General features: G+C 38.3%; 1 protein-coding gene across 3 annotated transcripts in view; it reads left to right on the top strand.

The window, feature by feature from the left end:
• Fam120c (family with sequence similarity 120 member C) overlaps window positions 1-17,699 on the top strand; it is a 142,276-nt gene that overhangs the window by 118,644 nt on the left and 5,933 nt on the right. Inside the window, exon 16 of one of the 3 annotated variants that reach the window (XM_078034769.1) lies at window positions 1,997-2,056. In XM_078034769.1, the coding sequence (XP_077890895.1) occupies window positions 1,997-2,056 (60 nt within the window). Of the gene's footprint in view, window positions 1-1,996; window positions 6,917-17,699 lie in introns of those variants that run through there. The other 2 variants (XM_078034768.1, XM_078034774.1) reach the window with 2 other exon arrangements.

Here is a 17,699-nt window from a genome sequence, read left to right as displayed (position 1 = left end):
AACCTATGAAGTATATACTATTATTCTCTATTTTACAGATTAAGAAAGTGACAGAAAATAAGGGATGGCAGGGATCTTAAGTTTCTTGTAGATATGATTCCTTCTATTCTAGAGGGAAATCCTTGTGTTGACCTTGTTTTTAGGTAAGGCATCTTCACTAGACGGAGCTGCTGCTACCTTGCTGACTCGCCTTTTTCTATGCAGTCACACTTTCTCCAAGGCATGAGATAATTAATTATTCTAGCCTACTAAATCTTATTCTATAGTTCTCTCTTCTGAGATCATCATTGTTTTATATGTTCTCAAGTTATTAAGTCACTTGTTTCTAATATTTTTATTTCTTTGTGGACTCCCTCAGATGGCTCACTCCATCCTCTGTGTGGATTTTACAAGTTTCATCCTATTTCCATTTTCTTGAGCAACACTTCTTAGTAGCCTCCATGTTGTACAGACCTTTAAGCCCAAGGATTTAGCTTTGCATCAGGCTTTGCAATTTACTGGTTCTGTGGCCTTGAGCAGGTTACTTAACCTCATGCCCTAGTTTTCTCATGAATATAATAGAGAAAATATTATTTACCTTGCAGGGTTGTGAGGATTAAATGAGATGACATATGTAAGGTGTGTAGCACAGAGCCTGGAACATGGGAAGTGCTCAATGAAAATTAGTAGGTGTTATTTATAATCAACCACAAATTCAACAGGTATTAGCTTTCCATTATGTATTGCACCTTATTGGAAAGAACAAGGCCTCTGGGCTCAAACAGGCTTAGATACAAATCTAGGCATACTAGTGACCTTAAGCAAGTCATTTTATTGTTTTTTTTGTGGGGGAGAGACTCTATTGTCTTATCTAGAAAATGAACAGGAAACTGTATAGCATGTCCAACCACATGGTAATCAGAAACTACTGTTATTCCTACTAACATTCATCAAGAACCAGCACTAGCCTGCAAGGTAATGCAGTTAATGTCATTTGCAATAGCAGTTAACATTCTTGGGATTAAAAGAAAAATAAGTGATTATTTTTATTTATAAGAAGAACCAATAAAAATTTTAAAAGAGAGGGAAATGCTGATTACACTGATTTGATCAGTACATACTATAAGCATTTGTTGAAATATCACACTGTCTTATTAAATATGTATAATTTGTAATTAGATAAAATAAATAAAAATTTTTAAAAGATCCTCTGGTAGTTAAAATGGTAAATTTTATGTTATATTTTTACAACAAAAATTAAAATAAGAAAAATAAGATTCTGTGGAATATTACACATAAATCTGTTTTTTTCTTTTCCTTTTATTTATACAACCAATCACAGCATTTGACTATTTTGCATGGAAGTTGAGAGACTAGAGGCTGACACAAATGGAGTGGAATTCTGGCCCAACCACTTTCTATCTTAAGCAAGTTACTTTCATCTTCCTGAGACTCAGCTTCTTTGTTTATAAATGGGACATCATAATATCTACCATTTAGATCACTATAAGTATTAAAAAAAAACATGCCAGGGGTATTGGCTCACACCTGTAAACCCAGCAGCTCAGGAGGCTGAGATAGGAGGATTGCAAGTTCAAACCCAGCCTTGGCAACTCAGTAAAGCCCTGTATAAGACCCTGTTTCTAAATTAAAAAAAAATTTAAAGGGCTTAGGATATGGTTCAGTGTTTAAAGTGCCCCTGAGTTCAATCCCCAGTACTAGGGAAAAAAAAAGAAGAAAAAAATATATTGTAAAGTTTGGTAAGCAGTACCTGTGTCATTATTGTGTTATCATTGCCATTGGATTTTAGTCAAGTCAATCTGTTTTACCCTAAATTCTCAGGCAAGTATCAGAATACTATCCTGATAGTATTGATATCCAGTGTCAAGCTTTAATATGTGTTGTATTTTTAAAGAACTGAACCAACTTCCTCAGGTTTGTTTATGAACATGTTTGGGAGTGGCTAGCCAGTTTGAGATTAACATTTTCACTGAGCATCTATCTCTGTTTTTGACAGGGCTCTTCAGATGGAATTTCTAAATCCCTGGAGCTTCGTCAAGGGCGGTCCCGCTCACAGGTAAACGGAAACAATGGCACATTGATCAAGGAAGAGAAGAGTGATCATCGTCTTCCAGCTCCATCACAATGTGCCTTATCCAGAGACAGCAACGTGTGTAATAATGGTAACCGCTGCCTCCCTGTGAAGAATGGGGAGAAGAACCGCTTACAAGAGCAAAAACTAGAAACTGTGGCACAACGGAAAGAGGAATGACAAGCTGAAGATGGCTTCACCAGTCAGGAAGAGGGGAAAACTATACTTTTCTGATTCTAGGCCCAAGTTAGAGGAGGCTATAAATGCTTGCCCTAGATTTATCCAGGATTTTGATAAGATATCCTATTGAATTCATCTATTCCCCTTCTCTATCTTATTCTGGGTCCCCTGACCTAGGACCCAGGGAATTTCTGGTTAAAGGTGAATAGCAACAAAACTAGTTCCAATTCTCAAATTTAATATAATAGTACCAATATTCTCTTTATCTCCTCTGGGAGGCTAGTAAGGCAGTAACTGTCAGAAAGCAGGTGTTATCATGTAAAGTCCTATATAAAAGTTCCAGCTTTGGTTTTCTGATTATCTGTCACGGCATTCATTTGCAGACTTACGTGATAAACCTGTGGGGTCAAGGGAACAGCTGTCTATGGCTTGCTCACTATTTTTCCTCTATTAAGTGAAGGGGCTGACCTTGATATATAATCAGTATCCACTTCCTCCTCACTCTTTCTCCCACCTCACATATCCCAGGATTTTTGTATACCACCTCTAGCTCTGGCCTGACAATCAGATAGGTAGATGTTTTCAGGGAAGTGAGTAGTATTGGTTATTTTATTTTATCTTATTTTATTTTATTTTTTATTTTATACACTTAAAAAAACTACCAATGGCCTTTGTACTGGGAGATTCAAGTGAGTCAGAAAAGTACTGGGCAGATTTTTCCTGCCTGTCAACCAGTGCATTGTTTGTAAAATAGAAGATGTGGTGCAGTTCACCCACTCTCTGCTGCCCACACCCTGAAAGGGTGGGAATCAATGTTATGAAACTGAGTACGAAAGGGACTCAAAAGACTCTGTGTGTATGTGTGTGTGTATGTGTGTGTATGGGTGTGTGGGTGGGTGTATATATGAATGCGTGTATCTATATGCATACACATACCCTTTATATAAAGAGACAGATCTATTTATCTATACATATTTTATATATATATAAGTGTGTGTATATGTGTATGCATACACATACATACATACATGGTGATGTCCCAGAAGATTTACTGAATTTCCCAGAAATGCTTCCACTGCTATGGAGTGGTGGGTTTCAAAAGATCACACTTTAAACCTAAAATCCTTACTAAGTCACAGCCCATTGCAATTATGAGAAGATGGGCTACTCTAAATCAGACACAAAGTACTCTCCAGAGATTGCCTGTTCAGAACAACACTTGGGTTGTTACAAGCTTAATCTTGAACAGAGCCCTCACATCCCATATGGTGAAAACAGGAGGTTGGAATGGGATTGGGAAGAGTTGGGTGTTTCTTTAAGAAGGTTTAGAGAGAAAAGGAGGATGGGAGGTAATTACCATTCGAAAGTGCTTTCAGCCAATTTGAAGCAAATCTCCTCTGGAACTCCAACATCAAATTGGCTTCAGGTGAGAATAGATAGACCTGAAATCCCTGAAGGAGGGAAGACTAACATTGGAAAGATGGGGTAGGGAAGTGTGAGGAAATTTGACAATTTGATTTTACATGCCTAGATTGTTTCATTTGTTCATTGACATTTTGACTACCGGATCTTTTCATTTCCTTTGCAAGGAAGACTTCAGAGGACTCTGTCCTGGGCCTTGGGAAGCATTCTGTAAAAGATTCTTAGCCCCCCATGTGGCTAGGATCTGCCCAGGATAAAGAGGCTGTTCCTCCTTGCTGGAGATAATCTTGAGACAACTTTACATTTCCAGTTTCCCTCCTTGGACAGCCAAAATATGAGGGGTGGAAACATGGCTTATAACAAATTAGCATCGTATCTTCATTCAGGAATTGAGGCTTCCAGCCTCACACACCTCCTTTTGGGCTTTATGATATTCTTGCCCAAGAAGTACCATTTCTACTAGACTATAACTGACTATAGACTTCTAGCAGGGTTCTCTCTTTTTGAAAAACAAACAAACAAACAAACAAACAAAACCCATGCACCTTAACCCACAGCAGGTCCTTGGTGATTTTATTTTTTCAGACCAGAAGGCTGCTAATTGCCCACTTATAATGACAATATGAGAAATTGAAAATAGTCTCAGACTGTTTAATCCTAGTCTGGCCCAGTTTACTAGAAGCCACAAATTGCAGAGGGAAGGAGCCCTGGAGTGCCTTGTCCCCTGCCCAGATACTTCTTACATAAACCAAAGAAGGATGACAAGAGTGTACACCTTGCCAGAGATATAAGCAGTAACAAAGTGTACCAAAACCTCTTTGGAATTAGCTCCCATGATTTAGTACCCCTTCTTCTCTTGGACCATCCCAACCTTTTGCCAACATCTTGAAGGTTAGGACTTCTGTATCCAGCAAGGGAGGGAATTTGTAGTAAATTTAGGTGGCTTGGAATTTTCTTTCCGAGCCATGGAGGGATGAATCCTTTGGAGCTCTAAAAGTAATCAGAATCACTGAGCTGTGAGTGAATGAATATATATATATATATGTATATATACATATATATATATATGTGTGTGTGTGTATATGTATATGCATATATATACATATAATATATTCATTTTATAATAGGAAGTACTTGGAGTTAAATGTAAGGTATCTTTTCAGTTGCTGTTCTGTGCATCTTGAATCTTATCTGACACAATCAGATGACAGTATTGTTAACTCTCACAGCATTAAGAAGACTTCTTATTTTGTAGGCATTCACTGTGAGAGGCAAAATTGCTGCTTTGACAAAGATGATTCCAGTTTGCCAAAAGGCTTGCTTTTCTCCCTTCCACACACCTCTACTTTCCTCCAGCCTGGCCCAGGGTGAAACAAGTGGTTTACCTGCAACTGTGACTTTTATTTGAATTCAGCATTTTGAGTTGGAAGATTACAAGAAAGAAAATAAAGGGCCATATGCCTAGATTTTCATTTATCTGCCAAAATGCACAACTTCAAAGCCAGAAAAACTAAGGTTCATTGCTGGGAGTTGAACTTTTTCTAATTGGAGGACAAATTGGGGATGGTAGGGTCTGATCTTGGAGAGACTATCATCCTTCACTTGAGGTTCCTTTTCTAACTGTGATGGGTTCTCTCTTGAACAAAGTCATGTTGGAACCCTCAGAAATGACCCACTTACCTTGTAGGACCACGAGCAAAAACACCCTGGTGGTGTAAAGCCACTGATCCCCAAGGACTTGTAGTCCTTGATTTCTACTGGTGTGTCTTGGGATCAGTCTATAAATCTTACCCATTTTTAGTGGCCAGTCTGGTCTGGACCAGGCCTGACAAACTTCTGCACATTTGCATCATTTTCATTCTGAGCCAGTAGGACATTGGGTAGACTAAAGCCCAAGAAGTGGTACTTGCTTTGGCTAGGGACATTTGATTTTTGTCTCCATCTTGATTTTCTGACATTGTTAGCCAAGTCACAATAACCTTTTTTGATCACTGGGAAAGCCAGACAAGACATTAAGGGAGGGTGGTTAAGGTGGGGTGGGGGGGCAGGAATGCTTATGTAGGGTAGAAAGAATATGGGAGTAGCTGTTTGGTTATGGTGATTCAGTCCTTTGGAACCTTAGAAGGCTCCTGTGGGCATGTCAGTGCCACCATGTCAGCCTCTAAGCCCCCCACTCCTTTGAAATGACAATACAAGTAGACCACAGTTTAAAGTAGTTAGTATAATTCTACTAAGGTTTAATCATTATACTTGTTCACTTCCTGATGCATATTTCCTAAATATGCTTGGGGTTCAGGGTGTGGGGGGGGAAATTGTCACTGTTCCATTGTGTGTCACCTATATTTTTCTCCCTCTGGTGACTTTGGCATCTTCTTATTTGACTTTCTCTTTTCATTTCCCTTGGCTTATTGCAGTAGTCTGCTGGTGCAGGTAGAGAGCTCAGTGCACCTATTCCCCTATTACTGTTAATTATCTTCAGTATTGTCCAAGGTTATTTTGATGTTCTAAGAAAATAATGTCATTTTTTTACAAAATTATCTTCTCTGAGTTAAAAGCAAAATAAAACATCCCCTGTGCTAGGGTGCCCATTTCAGCTTTTGATATTGCCCCCTGTACTTTTTATAGATGCTCTTTTGTCCGTGTTGGTAGTAACTAATGACTAGTGAATTTTCATGTAAATGAAGCAAATTAAATATTTCAGATTTTATTAATCTCATAACCCTGCCAAATCTGATGACTTCATTTTAATTACTTCCCAGAAGGCACTTCCCCTCCTACCTTTTATTTTATTCTATTCTATCTTTAGACTAACACACTAGGTAAAGAAACTTTAACTGCAAGGAGTCAGTGATTTTTTTAGTGTTCCCTGATAAATGATGTTATTGACAAAAGTAAGAAATTCTTTCATTGTTTTTCCTGTGTTACTATCTCTTCTCCTGTGCTCTTGACAGTGTGTTTAGTGGATGGATAATACGTATTTCTCTTTCCCACTCCCAGATTCCAAATTCCCTGCCTTTTTGGCCCACCTCACCATAAAAGCTCCATAGTTTATTAATGTAAGTTTGAATGGATGCTTCTTTGGGGAAACTGCAGGAGTTAATGGAAATGTTTCAGAAAGGAACGAGACTGTCTCAGGAGTTGTTCTGTGATGGAATTTGGTCTGTTGTTTTGTTAATGCTGATGGAAAGAAACTTACAGCGCTTAATAAAAATCTATTCTTTTAGTAAAAATATTGTGGAACAATTTTGGGTGTGTGAAGTTTGATTTCTTCTCCCATCTCTGGATCCCTTTCTACAAAGGGGAAAATACTTGTCTCAATTCAGAAATGTTGCACAGAAATTGTGGAGTCTGTAGAATATCAGGCTAAGAGATTCCATATAAGAATAATCAAAAGGAAGAGAATATTTAGCTTCATGGTTAACTTCTTTATTTGGATGTTCTACAGGCACCTTTGACTCGACATTTCCCAAACAGAACCTGTCCTTTCTTCTGAAGTCTGCTCCTCTCCATGAGTGACACTCCCATCTACTCAATTGCCTGAGCCACAAACTGACCTGGGGTTAGTCATCCTAGAGTCATACCTTTCCCTCATTTCTCAAATCTAATTGGTGATCTGTTGATTACACTCAACTATCTTTCTATTTCTCATATCTCTCTCCTCTTTCCTGTCCCTGCTCCTGTGGCCTGATTCAGGCCTTATCATGTCTCACCTGGACTGTTGCCAGTTGCTCCCCTGTCTTACTCCTAACCAGGCAGTTGTAACCAACATTTTGTGTCTGAGTGAATGTACTTTTTTTCTGATTAAAAGGGCCTATACCTTTTTTTCAGTTTTTTTTAAAGGAATCTATGACAAAAGAAAGTTAAGCACCATTGCTTTAATCCACCATGCTTATCAGCTTCCAGAGTAATCTGTCTTTCTAACACCATGCTCAGCAACTTCCATGGTCCCTTCATTATCTGGCCTCTGACCACTTCTCTAGCCTCATTTCCTTCCTCCCCTACTGCACCCAGTGATAATAAAGTGCATCTCATACACATTAAGCTGTTAATATCTGCTTCTTCTCATTTGCTTGTACCATTGTGTAGAACGCCTCTCTCCCTTTGTTTCTGATGCAGTCTCTCCTTTTCCCCAAGATTCAGCTCATGTCTTTGACTCTTCGTGATCCTCAACTTGGGATCCCTATACAGACTCATCACAGCCAGCCTCTGTGCACTTTGCTGCATCTCTGTCCTCAGATGGAATGTGAGAGCAGTGTCCATGCTTAACTATTTCTGTGAGTTTGGCACCTATTGCACAGCATGCACTTAGTAAGCATTCAATAACTAAATCAAGGACAGCCAAGACACATTTGAAAGTGTGCTTTGGTACAAAGTGGATTGTAGACGTTTTTAAGCAAAGGATATGTTGGTGGCAAGAACACAGGAAGATTGAGTATGAGAAGGTTCATTCCTGAATGGTATTCATTTAGATGTATTTTAAAATTGGCTCTGAGAAAAAGGAGCTCTGAGTCACCTTTGAGCAATAGAGGGATGCTTTGAGCAGAGTCTGAAGCCGGGACTCCAGGGCATTCTTCTTACCTTACAGCTTCTGCTGAATGATGAATGACACTAGCTGAGCTTGGCCTCACTGATCACTCTGTGCCTTATACATAACAATTATAAAAGGAAACAGCTGAGCCTGAAGGGGAGCATTCGAGGCCTACTGAAGCTTGCAAACACTTCATCCTTAAATGAAAATTCAATTATTTATAACATACTTTGATTTAGTTAGATTCACACATGTCTTTTCCTAGCCTTGGATCTATGGTGGGAGTTGGGACTCAGAATTCAACAGTAGGAAATCCTTAGCATTTGGCTTTTGAAAGTTAGTTTATTGAGGGTCTATTTTTTTGGTTTTGGTTTGGTTTTTTTTTGTTTGTTTTTTATTTTTTTATTTTTTGGTACCAGGGATTGAATCCAGGGGCACTTAACCACTGAGATATATCCCCAGTCCTTTATATTTTTAATTTTGAGATAGGACTCACTGAATTGCTAAGGCTGGGTTGGAACTTGGGATCCTGCCTCAGCCTCCTGAGCCTCTACAATTACAGTCATGTGTGCACCACTATGACCAGCAGTGTTAGGCTCTTGAACATTATTTCTAATCCTCAAATAACACTGCAAAGTAAGTATTGTCTGCACTTTACATATGAAAAAAAATTCAGTGATGCCCAAATCTGGGTTCTAAGTTTGTTTGTCTTAATAGATAATCCATTTCTGCCTGCTCAATATTCCTCTTTGGTAATCTTGAGGTGCATGTTTTTAACCATTACTACCAAAACCTTCTTTCTCTAAGGTCAAGCCACAAGGGAGGCCACAGTATTAGATATTAACTCGGGCCCATCATTTGCAACTTAACAAAACTCCATCTGAAAATTAAAAAATGGAATGGGAATGTAGTTCCATGGTAAAGCACCCAGGGGTTCAATCCCCAGTACCAAAAAAGAAGAAGAAGACGACAATGAAGGATTTTTCTGCTGATACAGTTGTTATACTGTAACAATGAAAAATTATAAAGCATCTAGAAGATAACAGAAAATCCACGTGATCTTTAGCTTGATGATAAGTTTTTAAATATAACACCATGATCCACAAAAGGAAAAATTTGTAGACTTTATTAACATTGAAAACTTCATGCGAGGTGTGGTAGCACATGCCCATAGCCCAGTGACTTGTAAAGCTAAGGCATAAGGATCACAAATTCAAGTCCAGCCTCAGCAACATAGTGAGATCCTATCTCAAAAAAAGGGGGGGAGGGCTGGGGATGTAGCTCCATGGTAAAGCACCCCTGGGTTCAATCCCCAGTACCAAAAAAGAAGAAGGATTTTCATGCTGATAGAAATGTTACATCATTAAGAGTAGTTTACTGTAGGCTGTGACAACATTGGATTAAATTTTTGGTAAATTACTCAAAAATGCACACCTTGGTACCTCTAGAGCTCATGATTCTTGCCCAACTTTTCTCCATCATGAAGATGGAGGAGTATATGACCCAAGCAAAGCCAAATATAGTGCTTTTACATCGATATGAGAGAGGAAGTAACAAAGGATGAAAATATCTCTTCTAAGATCACAAACACTAGAGAAAATGTGAGCCAGGAATGTTGCCTTCTATTTACATTTTCTACAACTAGTATTTATTTGTGCTTTAAAACAATGTAAAGTCTCTGGTTGTTTAGTAGCATATACATGAATGCATCTATTAAGTGCTTACCATGTACCAGAGAGTGTTCAAGGCACTTTGGGTATATTTTCACTTCATTATTCAATTCTTATACATTCACAATCTCTATGTCTAGAAAAAGGAAATGTATCAGGCAAGATAGGCTAGGTTTTGCTGTCATAGCCTCAAAATCTCAAATTAACAAAGGTATACTTGCTCATATTTTATGTCCAACACTGATCAACAGGGGAGCTTTCTCCACCCCGAGTCACTTGGGAAGGCAGACTAATAGAAGCTCCATCACCCACCAACTCAGGGGAACGGACATGACTAAAATGCACATTGGCACTTTTTGTTTATTTTAATCTGAGAGACTCACACTAAACAAGTGCTCTACCATTGAACTATGCCCCCAGCCCTTTATTTTTTTAAAATTTTGAATCAATGTCTTGCTAATTGTCTAGATTGGCCTTGAATTTGGAATCCATTTGCCTCAGCCTCCTAGCAGCCCAGATTACAGGCATGTACCACCATGTCTAATGCACACAGGCTCCTAAAGCTTAGAGTATCACACATCACATCTTTCATTGGCCAAAGCAAGTCACGTGGTTTTGAGACAGAAGTATAATTCTACTGTGTGCCTGAAAGGGATAGATCTTGGTAAACTTGGTAAGTCACAGCAATAGCATCCCAGGAAGAAATATAACCCATTTCTGGGTAGGCTTGATTCATCACCTTTTGGTTGGTTGCCATTACCTAGTCATTTTAATCTTTGTAACAAGAGTTTGGAATGGAATAATGAAATATTATTATTCTAGTATCATAGAGATTCTATATATGTGATCAAAAATGACTATATCTGGTGGTAACAAAAGCCTTGATTTTAGGTCCTTTAGCCTAACCCATAGAAGTGGCTATAAGGATTAAAATGGCAGTAGTATATGCAAAGTACCTGACATAATATCCTCAATAAACATTAGCTAATGTTGTGGGTTTGGGAGGAGATGGTAGTAAATGAAAGACTTGTCAATGTTCCCAAACCTGACTTCCTCCATAACATATTTCTTTCCATCTTCTAATCTGGCATCAGCCCTCCCCATTTGAATAGGGCTGCTTCCAAAGGTAATCAGTGTGCTCCCAGTCACCAAGTCCAGGGTTTCCAGACAAGCCTGATCTTGCTGAGGATTTTCATAGGATCTGATGCTGAAACAACCCATTTCCTTAAATTCTGGCTTCCTCAAAATTTCTTTTCACTTTTCTTTTTACCAATTAAAAAATAATATTTGATAAACACAAAATTATATATATCACATACTTTATGATACTTAATGTCCAACTTAATTCCACTGCCCAACCTAAGAACAATCCTATCTCCATATCTTTTAATTATTTTATTCCTTTGTTTTCATTTTAAATAGTGTTATGACTTACGTTATTACCATTGAACAATACATTGTTTTTAATTTTTTTTAAATTTATTTTACAGTGCAGTGGATCAAATCCAGAGCTTTACACATACCAATCAAGCACTCTATCACTGAGCTACACCCTCAACCTCTAATTTTTATAAAAATATTATTATTTTAATACAAACAATATTAAATTTAAAATAATATTTTGATACTGAGGATTGAACCCTGGGGCACTTTACCACTGAGAAACATCCCCAGTCCTTTTTAAATTTATTGTTTTGAGACAAATTCTCATTAAGTTACTTAGAGCCTCACTAAGTTGCTGAGGCCATCCTCAAACTTGCTATCTTCCTGCCTCAGCCTCCCATGTTGCTGAGATCGGCATGCACCACTGTGCTTAGCCAAAATGTTATTTTCATGTGGTTTTCTCTAACTTCTCTTTCACTCAATTTGATTTTTCTAAGTCTTAGATGTGTTGTTGCATGGAGTGGTGGGTTTTCATTTCTATATGGTATTCCACTGTGTGACTATGCCACAATTCATCTATCCAGTCTTCTCTCCAGTGAAAGGATGGGTTGTTTCCATTAATGTTGCAATGAATTTTTTGAACATGTCTTCTGCTGGAATCCATGGCATGCAAATATTAACCTTTATGAAGATAGTGAAAACCAGATGGCACTCACCTGTAATCCCAGCTGCTTGGAAGGCTGAGGCAGGAGGATTGCAAATTCAAGATCAGCCTCAGCAACTTAGTGAGACCCTGTCTCAAAATGTCTCAAAAAATTAAATAAATAAAAAAGGGTTAGGGATGTTGCTCAGGGCCAAGTGCCCCGGGATACATCCCCAGTATAAAAAATAAATGGGAGGGTATTGCCATCTATTTCTCCATCCATTAAATCAGGATTAGTCTTTTATTTTGCTTTAATAGATTAACTTTGACAGAAGTACATTATCATCTACGCCTCAAGATGCGTAACATGCTTCCACTCACTGGACACCTGGAACTACTGTGCGAATGAGCCTTCTGAACAATCAGCCTTCTGGCTATCCTAGCCAAAACCACTCTAGACCAGTCAACTCACCAGCAGCTATACATGCATTAGTTATCCCAGCCAACATCAGCCAAACTACTGGGTAGGGTGTCACTAACTTGTAATCCCATCAACTAGAGAGGTTGAGGCAGGAACATCACAAATTTGAGGCCAGCAAATTTGAGGCTAGCCTCAGCAACTTAGTGAGACCATAAGTAATTTAGTGAGACCTTGTCTAAAAACAAACAAACAAAAATAAACAGGAGGGCTGGGTTTGTGGCTCAGTAGTAGAGCGCTTGCCTAGCATAGTGAGGCACTGGGTTTGATCCTCAGCACCACATAAAAATAAATAAGTAAAATAAAGTTAAAAGGGCAGGGGATGTAGCTCAGTGGTAAGTTCCCTGAGTTCAATCCCCAATCTAAAAAAAAAAAAAAAAAAAAAAGACCAGCCAAACCTAGTCCAGATCAGTAAAGCAATGTAGCCAATCTATTATGGACTCATGATTGGCTGAGTAGTTGCAATTTCAAGTCAATGAGTTTTGGAATGGTTTGTTATGTAGCAATTGCTATTTTTAAATCAGACAAGGCAATACAAATTATATTTTTATGTAGGATCTAGTTGCTTTATAGTTGCCAGGACCTTCAGAGTGTCTAGTCTTCTGTATTTTTCCCTGACTACTACTTCTTCATTTCCTTCCATAGTATCCCTCCTATATTTCTGGGCTGGGCCTGTAGCTCAGTGGCAGAGGACTTGCCTATCAAGCCCTTGGTTTGATCTCTAACACCGAGAGAGAGAGAGAGAGAGAGAGAGAGAGAGAGGGGGGGGGGAGGGAGAGAGGGAGGGAGAGATAGATAGATATTAGCATTTGCCAAAGTTTCCATTCTCTGCCATCTTCTCACAATCCTTTGCCCCTGGTTCGCTTCATCCTGTTTTCCATGGCCTCAACCCCTATTTTAATGGAACTCTACTGAGCTCCAGATGGAGAGGGTCAATGGACTGCTGGACAAGTTCACATAAGGTTCCCCCAGGAAAAAAATCACAACTCAATATGTTTAAATAGGAAGTCTTGCTCACACTCCTCCATTGTTTCCTATACTTTCTCCTCCTCCAGCTTGATTCTCCCATCCTTGATTAGGGTTGCTTCCATCCTCATAGCCACACAGGCCAGAAATTTCAGTCATCTCAGACTTTTTCCTCATCACACATGCCCAGTTACTTCTGTAGTGTCTCATATCTGTCACCTCTTCCTTCTTTCTCTTTTTTCTCACTTCCTTCTTTCTCTTTTATGTTCGTTGATTCAGCAACATTAGCATCACCTGGGAACCTATTATAAATGTAGATGACTGAGCCCTACATCAGATCTACTCTATCAGAATCTGCATTTTAGCAAGATCCCTGGATAATTCTTATGCACATTAAAGTATATAGTCGGTACGGTGGTTAAGGCTCAATCTGGACAGGTGTAAGTCCTCTCCAACTTATTAAAAAAAAATTGAGAGGTTCTTGCTATGTTGCCCAGGTTAGCTTTGAACTCCTGAGCTCAAGTGATCTTACCTCAACCTCCTGAGTAGCTGGAATTATAGGTACACAACCCCACTCTCAGTAATATAGTCCTCACTAGTTCATAATCTATGCACCAATAACTGAGAAGTTTCTAATTTTCCATTCATATTTCATGATTTATAGCACTTTTTAGTTGCTTTTTTCAATACAGAAATACAAAGAAGGAAATTTAAATTGACTTGTGCTGTGCCCAGATAGCTCAAAATGATATTTTCTTTATAAAAAAAGGGAAATTTACCAAAAGTTAGTTCAAACAGAATAGAAATGTACAAAGTGAAGACTGAAAAACCTATAGTACTAGCCCCTGTCTCCAAATATAGCCTTTTAAAAAATTTTTGCTTTCTATGATGCTGGGAATTTATGCCAACTATAGAATCTACCACTGAGCCACACCCTAATCTCTGCAATGTGTTTTAACAAACTAGGTAATTCTGATATATGCTAAGAGTTGAGAACTATTTATTGCTTTAAACAAGGTGACCATAAGACAGCTGCCAGTGACCGTGGAAATGAGTCTCTTCACAGACCATCAGGAAAGAGAAAACTTCTAACCTAGTAATCCAAGCAGGATTCCCAAGACTCACTCTAAGTGACTTGCATTAGATCACAAGTCCTCAACTGAATTAATAATGTCTGTGACCAGAACATCTGGGGTAGGACCAGTTTACCCCAAACACATGGACTATGAGTGGCAAGAATACATATGCAATTTAAAAATGTAGGAATTAGGGGCTGGGGTTGTGGCTCAGTGGTGGAGCACTCGCCTAGCACGTGCGAGGCCCTGGGTTCGATCCTCAGCACCACATAAAAAATAAATAAATAAAATAAAGGTATTGTGTCCAGCTACAACTAAAAAATAAATATTAAAAAAATTAAAATGTAGGAATTATTAAGAAGGAAAATTGGGGGAATGTTTGCTAAGAAAGCAGTACCAAAGACTATGGTATCCATTCAAGGAATATGGGCATGTTCTATTTTAATATATATTACCAAATTGTACCATCGAAGTTGCACTAACATATAGTCCCTTCATTAGTGTGTCAGAGTATATTTCCTTGTGCCCTGATTAGCCCACATATAATCACACTTTAATTTTTCCCCAATCTGATAGGTGAAGATGATAGTTTATTATTTTAATTTTTTATTAATTTTATTTTGGTACCAGGGATTGAACCCAGGGCTGCCTAACCACTGAGCCACATCCCCAGCCCTTTTTATTTTGAGAAAAAAATAATCATAGTTATTATTTTGGAAAAAATAGCTATATCCCTACATCATATCAAATGCGCTAAAATAAATTCAAGATGTATTCTAGAATCTGGGAAAAAGACAAAATCTCTGTTACCAGGCTTGCAATCCCAGCAGCTTGGGAGACCAAGGCAAGAGAATTTCAAGTTCAAAGCCAGACCCCAAGCAACTCAGTGAGATCCTACCTCAAAATAAAATACAAAATAGGGCTGGGTATGTGGCTCAGTGGTTGACTGCCCCTGAGTTCAATCCCCAGTAACAAAAAAAAAAAAAAAAAAGGATTGGGAACCTGGCGTGCTGGTGCACACCTGTACTCCCAGTTCCTCTGGAAGCTGAGGCAGGGGGATTGCAAGTTCAAAACTAGCCTCAGCAACTCAGTGAGGCCCTAAACAACTTAGCAAGATCCTGTCTCAAAATAAATAAAAAGGGGATAACAATGTGTTCAGTGGTTAAGTACCCCTAGGTTTAATCCCTGGTACAAAGAAAACTCAAGCAAAGGAGAGAAAAGTCATGGACAAATAAGTAAATTATATAACTTTGGAAGGAGATGATCTATGAAGAAAATAAATCAATTTAATGAAATGTGGCAAAAGTGAAGTGTTTGATTTAGTTAAGGTAATTAGGGAAGGACTTTTTAAAGATGTAATATTTGAATTGATCTTTAAAGATGTCAGCTAAAGGGAGATCTATGGGATGGGAATTCCAGATAGGAGAAATGAGGAAGAAATGAGTTGAAGGTAGATTAAAGACCTAAAAGGAAAACACTATCAAAAAATGAGAAAAAAGATAATATGGTTGCTACCTTGGATAAGAAAGATCTTCTACAACAAAGAAAACAGAAAAGCCCTAGAAGAAAGTAATGATATAAATGTATCAAATTACTACATAAACATTTAAAACTTCTGCATAATAACACAAACCATAAACAACTTATGATGATAAATATTAGCAACATACATGACAAGGATTAACATACAAAAATAGAAATGACTCCTACAACTCCAAAAGACAAATAATCTAATAAGAAAAAATAGGCAGCCAGGCATGGTGGTATTATGACTGAGGCTGAAAAATCATACATTCAAGGCCAGCAAGAGCAAGTTAGTGAGGCCCTAAGCAACTTAGTGAGACCCTGGCTCAAAATTAAAAATAAAAAGGGCTGGGGAGCCTAGGGTGCTGGTGCATATCTGTACTCCCAGTTCCTCTGGAAGCTGAGGCAGGGAGAAAGCAAGATGACTCAGTGGTTAAGTGTACCTGAGTTCAATAACCAATACCAAAAAAAAATAAAGAAAGAAAGAAAGAAAAAAGAAAAACTAGGCAAAGATTACAAACAGCTCACAGAGGATGGGCCTATCAACATTGTATGAGAAGATGCTCAACTTCACTAGTGATGAGGGAGTACAAATTGAAAAACAAACACTCGAGTTACCATTTCTCATTTATCAGACTTGCAAACAATTTAAAGGTATTTAAGTGTTTGAAAATGTCAGCTAAAGGGAGATCTATGGGATGGGAATTTCAGATAGAAGAAATGACATCTTCAAAGATCAATTCAAATATTACATCTTTTAAAAGTCCTTCCCTAATTACCTCAACAAAAGGCATTTCAATGTTTCCTCTGACATTTCCTGGTTTCAGGAAATGTGAAGTTACACTACTGATAGAGTGAAAAATTGGTATAGCACTTTTGAAAAGAAACTTGGCAGTATGTATTTATTTACGAAAATTAACTCAGGGTCATGTACATTCTAAGAGTTCTACCACTGAGTTACACCCCCAGCCCTAGCAGTATGTATTAAAATTGAAAATATCCATACACCCCATGACCCAATAACCCACTTTTGAGTGTCCACCTAGAGAAATACACCTGGGCACAAGGCATCCCCTACTAGGATGCTCACTGAATTATTTTATGATGAAAAATTATAGCCACTTGCTCTCTCAGGGAAGTACAGAAATAAATTCAGATGCACCCAAAGAAGGAATTCCCTGAAAGTAGTTAAAGAAGGTTGATTAAAAAAAAAATCTCCAAGATATAATGTCAAGTGAAGAAAGTAATTGGCTGTATAATTTGAATGAATGGTATGATCCTGCTCATGTGAAAATGACAAATATCTATATTGTCCTCCATATTTCTATATTATCCTGCCAACCCCACTGAGCCCCAACCCCACTCCCAGTGGAGAGGGTTTTGGTTAGAGCAGCAAAGCCATTAGAATGGCTAAAATATGGTTTGTAGCTCAATGGTAAGAGCACTGGCCTAGCATGTGTGGAGGCACTGGGTACGATTGTCAGCACCACATTTAAAAATAAATAGATAAAGTAAAGGTTTGTGTCCATCTACACCTAAAAGATTTTTTTTAAATAGCTACAATTCCAGATTCTCTCATGATTACCACCAAGCAATAGGGGGAATCTGCTATATAATTGTGTGTGTGTGTGTGTGTGTGTGTGTGTGTGTGTGTGTGTGTGTGTATGAGTCTGTGTGTGTGTGTGTGTGTGTGTGTGTTAGTTACTGGGGATTGAACCCAGGGCCTCACACTTGCTAGGCATGCAGTCTACCACTGAG

The sequence above is a fragment of the Ictidomys tridecemlineatus genome, chromosome X (assembly GCF_052094955.1).
Source record: "Ictidomys tridecemlineatus isolate mIctTri1 chromosome X, mIctTri1.hap1, whole genome shotgun sequence".
Classification (NCBI taxonomy): Eukaryota; Metazoa; Chordata; class Mammalia; order Rodentia; family Sciuridae; genus Ictidomys; species Ictidomys tridecemlineatus.
The sequence above is the reverse complement of the archived record's forward strand: the minus strand, read 5'-3'. Positions and strand labels throughout refer to the sequence as shown.